The sequence below is a fragment of the Danio rerio genome, chromosome 15 (genome assembly GCF_052040795.2).
Source record: "Danio rerio strain M-AB ecotype USA chromosome 15, GRCz13ab, whole genome shotgun sequence".
Lineage (NCBI taxonomy): Eukaryota > Metazoa > Chordata > Actinopteri > Cypriniformes > Danionidae > Danio > Danio rerio.
Genome location: NC_141035.1, coordinates 24,697,185 through 24,711,078, shown reverse-complemented (window position 1 = coordinate 24,711,078; position 13,894 = coordinate 24,697,185). Strand labels below are relative to the sequence as shown.

General features: G+C 36.5%; 1 protein-coding gene across 1 annotated transcript; it reads right to left on the bottom strand.

Annotated features, from left to right (window-relative positions):
* Positions 1–1,307: 1,307 nt before the first annotated feature.
* ankk1 (ankyrin repeat and kinase domain containing 1) lies at positions 1,308–12,233 on the bottom strand. Its single transcript, NM_001130665.1, has 8 exons — positions 12,020–12,233; positions 11,396–11,675; positions 8,552–8,700; positions 8,240–8,289; positions 5,969–6,124; positions 5,315–5,406; positions 2,902–2,926; positions 1,308–2,789 (listed from the first exon to the last, which is right to left on the bottom strand). Exons 1-8 carry the CDS (start codon positions 12,211–12,213, stop codon positions 1,534–1,536), a joined length of 2,202 nt encoding a protein of 733 aa, NP_001124137.1. The 5' UTR covers positions 12,214–12,233; the 3' UTR covers positions 1,308–1,533.
* Positions 12,234–13,894: the final 1,661 nt, after the last annotated feature.

The following is a 13,894-nucleotide window of genomic DNA, read 5'->3' as shown; positions in this document are numbered from 1 at the left end:
TGAATGTAACACCCTTTGAATGCCATGAATGGTTTTGATTTTTTCACCATGACAGTACTGTTGACACGTTTTTGACAGTAGTGGAATTTTTAAGTATGACTTCATTGAATCCTGTTAAATAAATATTTCAGCATTAATTTACCATCTCAGTCAGAATCATTTTTTTAACACACACACACACATATATATATTTGGTTCTGCTCTGGGCAAACAAAACATGCGCCCAGACAGAGCAGGAATGGTAACAACAAATTAAACCCACAAAAGGGGTAACAGATCTGAACCAGAAATCATGCATTACATTCATTCATTCATTTTCCTTCGGCCAAGTCCCTTATTTCTTCAGGGATCGACACAGCAAAATGAACTGCTAATTTATCCAGCATATGTTTTACACAGCGGATGCCCTTACAGCTGCAACATCGTACTGGGAAACACCCATACACACTCATTCACACACATACCCAACAACTATATTGCATATCTTTGGACTAAGGTGAAATCCGGAGCACCCGGAGGCAACCCATGCCAACATGGAGAACAGGTAAACTCCACACAGATATGCTGACTGACTCAACAAGGATTCGAACCAGCAACTTTCTTGCTTTGAGGCAACAGTGCTAACCACTCAACCACTGTGTTGCCATCATGCATGAATAACTACAATTAATTGTTGTTAGACTTAATGCACTGTAAAGGCCATAAAATATCGGGCTGATTACCATGTATTTGGTTTAAACATCTTGACAGATTTCAGATATGGGCTAGGAGAAGTTGAGGAAGGAGAAGAGAGTGTCAAAATGGTGTGCAGCAAAGCACTAGAGAGAGACTGAATGTATGGATTTGAACAGACCATTGTGATAGTGTATTTTACCTCTCCAATAAGACGTGTTTTCAAATTAAACAGGGTTCAGCAAAAAAGAACGGGTTGATAGATTAGTCAAACTGACTACAGTAGAAGCTACTTTTTAGTTTATGAGAGCGTTGTGCTAAGGAAATCTATATAAAAATCTATATTCAACAAAATAATGCAAGTCATACCTGTTTGGAATGACAAGGCTGAGGAAACGATGCTAGAATTGAAATTTTGATCTGAATTATTGTTTAAAAAATATTCATTAGCCTCTGCAACCTACGTGACATCAACACACAAAGAAAGTCATTTCAAAGATTGAGCAAGTGATTACATTTTGATCTAATAAAACGGGAAACAAACATTTGTTTTCCGAGGCCTGACATGCTCTGATGAATTATTCACAATAAATAAACTGACGCCGATGATTTTATGGTGACCTTCACTACGCATCGCTGGTCATAAAACCCCTCATTCATAACACTTAGAGCACACCTGAGCTCTTCACAAACCCAAACAAAGGCGTTAAATTCAAGGAATCTAAATCAAAAACAACAGCCAGAGTGTTTATAAGAGCAGGCTTTGCAGGAGGAAGGAAATCGATGGGAGAAATCAATGTTGTACTCCCTCTAATGGCCGAGTTATCTGTCACCGAACATGGCTCGCTCTCAACCCAAGCACTAGCTGTCCAGGAGCTCCACGGCTTCTGAATTGTTGCACTGTTGAGCCAAGGTTAAGGCGGTACATCCTTTGGAGTCCTGCATCTCCCGCTGTGCATTATTCATCAGAAGGGCTTTGATGATGGGGATGTTGCTGAGCTGGGCGGCTAAATGCAAGGGTGTTGACTGGCTGTTATTCTGAGCATTCACATTAGCTTTATGGGATATCAACTGCAGCACGCTAGGGAAGCTGCTGCTATTACAGGCTAAATGGAGGGGAGTCCAGCCGTTATCCTCAGCCAAGTTTGGATCAGCACCTGCTGTCAGCAGCCCAGTCACCACCTCCTCTTGTCCATGATGACAGGCAAGATGCAAAGGCGTCCAGCCGTTTTTCCCTTGAATGTTGACTGAGCCTTGGTGTTCCTCCAAGGTGAGGATAATCTCCGGATGGCCTTTCAGGGCTGCCAGGTGCATGGCGGTCCAGTTCTTATTAGTTCTGCTGTTGGGGTCGATTCCTTTACTTAAGAGGAGTCTACAGATACCTGTATAACCGTTCAGAGCTGCAAAATGAAGAGAGCTGTAGCTTTGCTCATCAACTTTATTCACATCAGCTCCACTATTAACCAGTAAACGGACCACCCTGAAGTGCCCCTCCTCTGCCGCCAGGTGTAGGGCAGTGGATTGGTTGTTATCCTGTTTGTCGATGTCAGCTCCTTTATTGAGCAAGAGCTTGACGATGTTTATGTGGCCATAAATAGAAGCTACATGAAGCGCTGTACGGCATGATTGGTGCTCCTGCACATCCACGCTGTCAAGACGGCGGAGTAAGATTCTCACAATGTTCTCGTGCCCATTTTGAGCTGCTAGATGCAAAGGCGTCCATCCATCCTTTTCCTTGGCATCAGCTCTCGCCTTATTGTCTAGCAAAAATCGAGTGGCTCGGTCGTCGCCAGCCTGTACGGCAAAATGTAGCGCGGTCCACTGGTCGCCATCGCTGAGGTTGACGTCAGCCCCACAGTCTGTCAGCAAGCTGCAGATCTCATAAAACTTGTGCAGAACTGCGACGATGAGAGGAGTGTAGCCTTTTACACTCTGGCAATTCACCGAGGCTCCCAGATTCAGGACCATCTGCACACTTTCTCTGTCCCCGCCTGCCACGGCGTGATGAAGGAGAGAGTTGTTGTCTTGAAAGAGCATTGACACATGCTCTTTTCGTACAACTTTCTTGAAACTATTAAAGTCTTTTCTTACAAGCAGAGACTGAATGCTTGAATCATCTATAGTGCATAGGGGAAATGGGTTAGAGGACTGTTATATATATACAGTAAAATGTGGAAGGATTGTTCAGAGAGACAGCACAAAAGATTGAATGCATTGAAAAATACTTGCCTGAGGAGTCAGCCGTTTTCTTGGGCTAATGGAGGGAAAGCACAATTGAATTCATTTTATTGTCATGGATTTTAAAATGTGTTAGTCTGAATGTTGTGTTGGTCAATATAGCAGTCACAGTAATTTATTTATTTGCATAGTAACACCCATTGTACATCTCAGACTTTTTGAAAAGTTCACAACACTGGAGCCAACTTAAGTTTGTTTAACATTTATAGGCTTGAAACAGAGTCAGGCTCTTCTAGATCTGTTAAGATTTCACAACTGCAGTAATTAAAGTGAAAACATAACAATATACATTTCTTTACGCAATACGTACAAGAAGTGCTAATTATACAAAGTAACTTGTTTGTACTCAGAGAATTTAGTGCTAGAATAGGAGTTTTTGAAAGAGAGAGAGGGGAGATACAGTTAAAGTCAGAATTATTAGCCCCCCTGTTTTTTTTTCTCAGTTTCTGTTTAAAGAAGAGATTTTTTAAACACATTTCTAATCGTAATAGTTTTAATAACTCATTTCTAATAACTGATTTATTCTATCTTTGCCATGATGACAGTAAATAATATTTGACTAGATATTTTTCAATATTCTTCTATACAGCGTAAAGTGACATTTAAAGGCTTAATTAGCTTAACTAAGCAGGCTAGGGTGATTAGGCAAGTAATTGTATAACCATAGTTTTTTCTGTAGACTATTGAAAATAAATATAGCTTAAGGGGGCTAATAATTTTGACCCTAAATAGATGTTTAAAAAAAAATAAAAACTGCTTTTACTCTAGCCGAAATAAAAGAAATAAAACTTTCTCCAAAAGAAAAAATATATCAGACATACTGTAAAAAATTCCTTGCTCTGTTAAACATCATTTGGGAAATATTTTAAAAAGGAAAAAAATTCAAAGGGGGTGGGGGGGCAGGGTGGAGGGGGCAAATAAGTCTGACTTCAACTGTACATATAATTTATTATTATATTATATAATTATATATCACCAATATATTATTGGAACCACTTTCTGAATTAACAATAGGTGTTCACTTACAGTACAGCATAATAAACAGAACATTATTGTGCAATGGCATGAATAAACATATACAGTAGTTATTGAAGTTATAGTTATCAATATTTTCATCAAAAACCACTAGTCCACTATAGTGAGGTTTATTACAAAGCATGAGTAGCTGTAGTCTTGCTAGTGAAGCTATTATTTACATGTACAGCTTAAAATGTATGTACGTAAAATGTAAGTCCTCAAACAATTGTTCTTTTTTCAAAATAACTTCCACTCTCTCTTCAATGACAATTTTTCTCTTGTATTTAATAGATCTGCCGTGCTAGGGCAATCTTTTAAAGTGGATAATTTGTTACTTCCATCACATCCACCAATAACAAATTGCAATGATCTAATAATTGAGTCAATCCCCAACAGACAAAAAGTTCTGTCCCACTGTACTTCCCTTTTGTGCTATGTGCTATCATGTGCTATCATGCTAAAATCACATGCAAAATATATGAAACACAAGTAAAATGTGTGAATAGTTTTGTAACATTATGTGAAACTCCTGTGAACATGTTTACACGTCAACATTTGTAATAAAACCACAGGTTTCATATTTGACTAGTTACACATACAGTATAAAGTGATTATAACATGTGAAGCTTCTATTTTTTTCTATAAAAGGTTTTTCTTAGATGAAATGCCATTTCACTCATACACTCACCGGCAACTTTATTAGGTACACCTTAGTAGTTGCCTTCAGAACCGCCTTAATCCTTGGCATGGATTCAACAAGTTACTAAAAAATATTCATCAGAGATTTCAGCCCATGTTGACAGGATAGCATCACGCAGTTGCTGCAAACTTGTCGTCTGCGCATTCATAATGCAAATCTCCCATTCCACCACATCCTGTTAGTGTTACTGTTGCCTTTCTATCAGCTGGAAACCGTCTGGCCATTCTCCTCTGACCTCTGGCATCAACAAGGCATTTGAGCCCACATAACTACCGCTCACTGGATATTTTCTCTTTTTTTGCACTATTTTCTGTAAATCCTAGAGATGATTGTGCGTGAAAATCCCAGTAGATCAGCAGTTTCTGAAATACTCTGGCATCAACAACTATGCCACATTCAAAGTCACGTAAATCAGCTTTCTTCTCCATTCTGATGCTCGTTTTTAACTGCAGCAGATTGTTTAGACCATGTCTACATGCCTAAATGCTTTGAGTTGTTGCCATGTGATTGGCTAATTAGAAATGTGCATTAACGAGCTGTTGGACAGGTGTACCTAATAAAGTGTTCAGCAGGTCTATATGTCACAATAAGTAAGACAATGCTATTGCAACTTCCATTTCTTGTCCAATTAAAAAATGTGACAAAATAAGTCGGCACATTTGACCATTTATCACTTTCGTTACATACCTGTTCAGGCAGACGCTTTCTTATCTCCCTCCGTGAAAACGTATCTGGAATTTTCAGGACTTCACTGAGGACTTCAGTCAGTCGAACAGTCTCTGAAAAGTAATGGAGATGATGCAGATAAATCTCACTTTGAGAAACAGTTCTGCTCTTGCAAATGGCCATCCAATGATAGACAGTCCTTTAGCTACTTTTATGAAGGAGAATCTTAATTGGGCAGCATATAATGTGAGATTAAATCACAGCGCAGGGGATATAGTTGTGCTAATCACACTGCGTTTTTAGTAATCTGATGTACAAGATTAATCATATTCAGCTCATTATACGACACGACACTGCAACAAAATCAGCAGAAGCTTATTAAAGTACTTAAATGCTTGAACGCAAACTGTGAATATTAAACTTTATTATCACAGCCACTATTCAGATAATTTAATTACAACTTTTGCTAAAGGTGACCTGTTCACGGAGAATCCAGAAGGCTGGTAAAAGATGCAACAATGTTGGTTCATTTGCTCATTGTTATTTCAGAAGAAATAAGACCAGAGAGACAAAGAAGCAACTGCGACTACTGGAATGCATTTCACTTGTGTATAATCAAGCACTATTATGGTCTTCATTACACAGAAACAAGAACAAAAAAATGAGGTTTGTTACTAGAGAAAGGAGGTCTGCTTCTGCTGTCTTGATTCCAGCATTGCTGCATGACACCAATCATGTCCTCGCACTCAGGAGGCTTGTCTTCAGGGATCTTCTCTACACCAGGCCTTTTGCCAGATGACACTCTGATTAATATTTCTGTCATAGACAGACCTGTGACAAGGAGAATAAAACAAATTGCCTGGAGTGTTATTTCTGTACAAACAAACACCAAATAATGAATTTAAGAGCACAAACAGCTTCTGTGCTTTGGGAACTCTGAGAACAAATGGACTAAAAGGCACAAAAGGTGGTTCAGAAAAGTTTACTGTCAACCTTAAGAGCTCAAAATAAACATTGGATTTGTTTTATAGGGGAAAACGCCATGCAGGGGGAAAATTTATAAGCTAATCATGGCCAAATTATTCCTAAATAATACATCAAATATATTTTACAAACTTGACTAATCTGTAATATGTTCCCTCATTTTACATAATAATGGCTGAATTGTAATATTTGTGCTAGGGTTGGGTCAATAGATGATGCCATCGCCTATCGCCGATGGCTGATAGACATCATGATGCTGAACCTGCATCACAATTCTCCACCACTTTAGTTTATAAAATGGCGTTTTAGAATGAAAACAATCCACTGGCAATGAGCTGTATTTCGCAGGATGGTGAACACAAATGGTCATAAAAATTTGTTGTCTGCTCATGTTTTGGCGGATAACTTGACCGCAAATCCTACACACCACTTCAGACGTGTCTCGTGGTCCTCTTTCAGTCGGTCTAAAGCAAAAGTATTGCCAGATAGGTGAATGTGCACCTATTTTACCAACCAAGTTTATATATAAACGCTTATATATAACGACACCAATCACTCTGCCTATTCATGCCAGAGTTCCGTGGAAAAAGTGATTGACAGGTGGTAATTTGTGTTTATTTATGGTTTGGTTATGGGTAAAACAAAGACCATGCGGGTCAGGCAGTGGAAACGATAGAATACTAATAATTAATTTGTTTTGATTTAATGAATTGTTTATAATTAATTAATTCACCACTGCCTACAGCGACTACGCCAGCGTCCATCGCTATGTTTGACATTAAGCATCATACAATGCCAAATTGCTCAACATCGCCCAACACTAATTTATGCCCTCGCAGTAGTCAGTGTGGACATAGTAAGAATGGGTTTTTACCAACAGCGGCTCGAACTGTAGTTTTGCCAAATGACTAAAATGTTATCAGTATGATGGTGAAAAACTGTACATTTCTAGTCAAACCATCCTTCTGCAATCTTATACCAAAAACAGAAATAAGGGCTGTTATAATAGCTAAAAATGTAGGAGAGCGTCATTATCATGTGATTATATTGCATTGCATTATGGAGCAATTAAGTGTTGATGTTAAGTCAAAAGCAATTCACAAATACTTAAAAAATGAAATGATTTTATGACAATATTTCTCTATGGTTACAACTGAATTAGTTGAAAATAACTGTATAAAATGATAAAACAAGAAATGAAAAAAACACATGATATTAATTGTACCCATAAGAGAGAGACAAAGAGTAGGCCTCAAAGAGAGCCTGATAGCAAAAGAGAAGAAAAGCAGGAAAAAAGAGCAGAGCAAAGTTTACCACCTATTTTGTATCTTTCTTGACCATGTGACCAAAGCCCAAATACAGAGACATACAAACATGCAAATGATAATTGGCCTTCCCACAACACGATTTCATGATATACTAACAGGATAACTTGAAAACAGGGATTATTTTGTAAGCACATGTTGTAATTCTATAGATCACCAATTAATCTTTGCAATTTAATCCACTGTTTGTTTTGGAAATCTTTCAAAGTCTGACCATATGCTTCCTCATTTGGAGAGGCAGTCCTTCTCTGTTGACGTCAGTTTGACAGCTTCAGCCATAACTGCATTCACTTCTTACTGCTTTTTTATATATTTATTATCTGTTTATTGTCCTGTCTCTGTAATTCTGTTACACTGTAGTAGCTCTGTCACAAAAACAAATTCCTCGTATGTGCAAACATACCTGCTCTTTCTGATTCTAATTCTGATTCTAATATTCTTAATCATGCCTCTCTAACCAATTAGTTTGCTTATAGAGAATGATACTAGAGAAAAAAGAAAGCCCCATCCCTTACTCCATATTACTTTTTAGTTGGAAGTCCATCAACATACGGAATAAAAAGCAACTTCCAGGTCATGCAAATTATACACAATACAATTTGTGCAAAAAAGAGAGAAAATTATAAACAATATTTACCTGCATATGAGCGCTTTTGAGTGAGAATCTCCCACATTATAATGGAAAAGCTGCAAAGTCAGAACAAGTAGATGTTATTATAGTATTTAGAATTTCCTGCCATGTCATAACTCGCTGTCAACATTTTTTTATTTATGCACATATTGTAACTTTACTGTGCTTAAAAGTGCACCTAAAGGCAATTATTTATGTAGACAGCACTATATAAACACATACTACAGCAGCATCACCAGCAGACATAAGAAACTTAAATGTAAAATACTCAAAGCAAAACCCTTTCTTGTATTTATTTAATTCAAGGTATAAACTCACCTGTACACATCATACTTTGTTCCAGGAGGTTCAGGATTCTGGCTTAAGGTCTCTGGAGGCACATAGTTTATGTTGCCTCTGGCCATCAGGTGTTCAATGAACTCTGTCTTACTAGAAAACTCCCACTTAATGAAGCCAAAATCTGAAATCTTTAAAATAAAGGACACACACAGCTGTAAATAAAGGTAATAAAGCTGTTTTCTATACTCTGAGCCCTAAATCTCATCTTTATCAACACTTACTGTACATACACCAAACTTCAGTTTTACTCATGTATTGTGAGGGTTTTTACAAAGAGATTTATTCATGATTTGCCTTTTTATATATTGTTTACATTTTATTCTACAAAAATTGGAAGTTGACTTCTGGTTAATAAAAGTATTTTGCATGTACACACTTTAACATTAAACTATTGCACATGTATGCTGTTAAAGTTTTGCACACTTCATTCTCTGCTGGATTTTGCACAACAGTTTTTAACATGTACACATTTATGTATATGGACAGCAAAGTAAGAATGCCATTGTACAGAGATCTTACTCCACACATGACAATAAACACTTTGAATCTATTTTCTGTATTATGGAATATTAAAGAGATTACCAACACCCCCTCTGCAAAAACCTTTGAGCCTAATCTGTCAAGAATATACAAGAATTTTGAAAGTGACCTCAATGTTCAGATTTTTGTGCTAGAATGCCTCGTTTGCATATTTAAACATTTTAGAAACTTGCTATACACAAATGTTTGTAATAATGTAATTAATTACATGGGAAAGTGTGCTGATGTTTTTTTTAACCAATTCACCATTTTGTTCTTTAAACTAACATAAATTTTCACTTTTTTATTGCCAATAAAAAACACTAATTGTCTTTCAAGTCTCTTTAAGTCCTGTTTGTATAAATTAATAACAGTGGTGGAAAGAGATCTGAACAATCATATTTCAGTAAAAGCACCATTACTTGCCAAAAAATGTAGTGCAAGTAGAGTAAAAGTATCTGTTGTAAACATCACTCCAAGTATGAGTAAAAAGTAGACCTTTCAAAAGTACTCAAGAGTAGTGAGTAGTGAGTATTACGCTGTTAAAAGCTGATGCATTTACATGTAATTTGTAGATGAGTGTAAACGTAACCTACTGTAGTGCATTATTAGCAGGGCCGGATTGGGACTCCTTTTTAGCTCGGGAGTTTCAAGTCTTAGACCGGCCCACCTCAGTCAACGACTGATTATATTAAAATAACGTTATTTCCAATTCAGCTTCTAATGACACTATCACGTCTTTTTCAAGGACACAGCTGCTTTAGAACTTCCAATGTTATTTCATAAATATGAGAACATTAATTCTTTATAGATATCCAGTCCTTTGTAATGGTCGTCACACACAAAAAAATAATATGTACCCCTGCATAAGTAACCCAAACAGTATTATATGTCTTAACACTAAAAATGAAAAAAAAAAAAAAAAAAAAGATTTCTCTGGTGAGGTTCAAACTCGGATCGGTGGCATCATAACATAACGTGCTAACAATGTTGTGTACGGGATACAGAATAAGTATTGCTCTGTTTTCTGCTGCAATTGTTGTCTACTCTTTTTCTCTCCTTTTTAGATCTCTGATCGAGTTATGTCAGATTTATTAATGTAGTGAATCATCTGATTTTCACTGAACAGGTGTAATATTCATTAATATTAATTATTATTCACTAAGGTGCCGCTGTTTGGAGTGGAATGAGTTACATCATCATTAACCTGCTGGCTGCATTTTTCTCATGAGGCTAAATAATGAATAAAAATAGTGTGGCTATGGTCAAAGAAATAAATAAATGAAAAAAGTGCAACTGCTGAGAGTACAGCAGCTTGGTACATCGGCCCTCGTGGCCAAAAAACGGACCGGCCCACTGGGAATTCTCCAGGTGCTCCCGATTAGTCAATCCGGACCTGATTATTAGTTAATATTAGGTTAGATTTCGGTTGTGATGTCAGGTGACAAAAACTGTCTAGCCAGCATCTAAGGATAACATTATTTTGATATCAAATGACATTGATATTTGGTTGATTTTAGGTTGTGTTAGAAAGCGGTCAAAATCCAACATCAAGCCAACATTTTAAACCAACTTCATATTGATGTCAAATACTGACATTTATTCATCAGGTATGCAAACAAAATCCACGTTTGATTGACGTCATAGTGGTAATGTCCACACAACGTCAAGCTGTAACATCATTAGACATTGATATTTGGTTGATTTCAGGTTGGACATTGAGGTCGGCCTTATGTTGGTTTCTGATCTTAACCAAACTTTAATTTCCAAACAAAATGCAATGTCATGGGCAATATTCACCAGGCCATGTCAATCTTGATGCCATTTTGGTTATCATACAGTAAACATTTGTCATCTTCTAATCATCAGTGACATGCGTCTAAATAGTCTCTTGGTCAATGCGTGTAAAGATTTTGGACATCTTCTTGGACACTTTTAATGCTTCCAAACAGTTTGCTGAAATTATAAATCATCATGTCTTGAGGTCATTCAGTATGATGTGATTTACCTTTAATGTGCAATTTGATTGGACAGAAATCACAGGACTAATTTTTCTAATCCCCATAGATGAGAAATATAGAGCAGTGACTGCATATTGAAGGAAAGTAGTGGAGTAAAAGTACCGATGCAGCACTTAAAATGTACTCAAAGGAAGGAAAAAGTGCACATATTTAAAAATACTTCATAAATTACAATTTCTGAGAAAAACTTTTCAATTACACTCATTTTAGTATTTGTTATTTGTTACTTTACACCACTGATTAATAATCATTCTAAAAAAAAGATAAATACTATCTGGCCCACCTTCACGTGCAGATGATCATCTAAAAGAATGTTGGCCGGTTTCAAGTTCAAATGAAGGATTGGCGGCTTCATGCTGTGCAGAAAGTTCATACCCATCGTCATCTCATGGATCATCTGGAACTTTTTGGGCCACATTAACAAATGATTGCTAAGGAGATTATCCAGGGATCCCTTTCGCATATATTCCATCACTAAAGCAGGCGGATCTTTGCAGATTCCATAAATGGAGATCAAATAATTGAACTTCATTCTTCCAATTTTGGAAATCTCCATTATGTTCCTGTTGGGCCATAAAGTATATAATAACTAATAATGCAAAAATAAAAATCATAATGCAAATAAAATAAACATATAAAAGATACATAATATACAGATAATAATAATTCAATATAATAATTATTTTCCAGCATACAAAATCTGAAATCATTCATTTATATTAACCGGTTGTGATTTAGTGGAATTAACTGATCATTTTCTCATTTGAAATTTTGAAAACATATTTACAAGGACAACACAAGTTATTGTTTTACTTAAAAGCAAAAGTGGTAATATTATAACTGTTAAACTATAACAACGACTTACAACTACTTTTACCATTATATGATCTCTCATATGTATCAGTACCTGTAGTCATTGGTTGTGGTCTTCAGAGCACATGTTTCACGCAAGACTTTAAGCTTCACCTTATAGACCCGACCAAACTTGCGCTCAACCAGTTTCTCCCAGTCACTTTCAAACTCATCTTTTTTAAAATAACTAAACCCCTCCAGGCTGCCATCTTTAAAAGAGTCCTTCACATCGGAGTTTGCGTCTGTCATGTTGTTTTCCCGTCTCAGGAAATGAAGACTCTGCCAGTAGCTCTCTCTTCAGCCCTTCGACATTTCTTCTTGGCAAACAAAAAGCAGGTCAAGGAAACTTCCAAAGGCTCTAGGAGGAGTCAAAGCACTGATTATGTGAACAGAAATGTAACAAAGCCAGTTTTGAATCAGTCGCACAGGTGAGGTTGACAGATCTGTGTGGGGCAACTGATAACCGGTTATACCTGCTTCATGTATTTATATAACAGTACAGATTTCCTCATACAGTATGGCATGTGTGCATGTTTGGGGTTAGGGAAGCAGTTTCATTTTATTTAGCGTAATTAAGCTAAATATATTTTGATGCTACATATTAATTAGGTTCTATAACAGCTTACTGCTCAACACATTTAAAAAGTGCTTGCCACATTTTCAGCACGTTGTAATTATTATTGTTCGCTGGAAGTTTTCCCATTGTTCATTTATCACTCAAGCGTTACGGCTTGAATTTCTTGGCACATTAGTGAAAACCTGCGGAGAGCATGGTATTCTAAGGCAAAGCTTGATGCAAATTAACCTTAAATGACAGGCTTTTAAAATGAAGTTAATAAGAGTAATAACAGTAATTAACAATCGAGCGAGCACTTTTGAACTGATGTGATGATGCTTTGCCTCTTCAGTGTTCCTGTAAGCCTTTGAAGGAGAGACTTGGCATGCAGCCGCCGTGATTCAGGCTTTGTCGGCCACCCGAAGAGACACTTCATTCTTTAAGAGGTGCACAAAGAGCCAGTTGCTGCGTTTCAACATGATTACAGGATCTGTTCATTTTTTAGTTTGGATATATATATATATATATATATATATATATATATATATATATATATATATATATATATATATATATATATATATATATATGTATATATATATATATATATATATATATTGATGCACAGACAAGATTTGACAAAACATGACATTACCCAGCAAACTATTTTGTGTTTGATACACGTCTTATAGACATCTAAATGTAGACAGCTTGGCTAAAACAAGGCTAAACTTGGGCTGTCAGTGAAAATCTAATAGACATCGAATATCCCAAAACTAGACTAGTAGTCAAATAGACAGATTAGACAGACTTTATATGTGTAGCCATTCATTTCTGTTTATCTGATGACTAGTTGATGTCTAGTTTTGGCCTATTCTTAAACGTCTATTAGATGACTATGTTTAGAACAGGCATGTCCAAACTCAGTCCTGGAGGGCTGGTGTCCTGCACCGCAACCAGATACATCTGGGCTAGCTAATCAAGCTCTTACTAGGCTTTCTAGAAACATCCTGCAGGTGTGTTGAAGCAAGTTGGAGCTAAAATCTGCTGGATACCAGCCCTCAAGAACCGAGTTTGGACACCCTTGGTTTAGAAGTCTATTAGACATTTATCTTTTAAAAACAAAAAATGCTTGCTGGGTGTTATTTTTTTGCTTTGTATGCTCGATGCTCGAAATAAATGCTTGTGTGCAATTTTAAGTGTGCAATTAAAAATAATCCTATAAAACATTCTACATACTGTACATGCAGATAATAATAATTCAGATATAATCATTATTTTTCCATCATATAATATCCTGACATTTAGAAAACATGTTTACAAGTAGTTTACAAGGACAACACAAGCTATTATTTCACATATTAGTTCAACTTA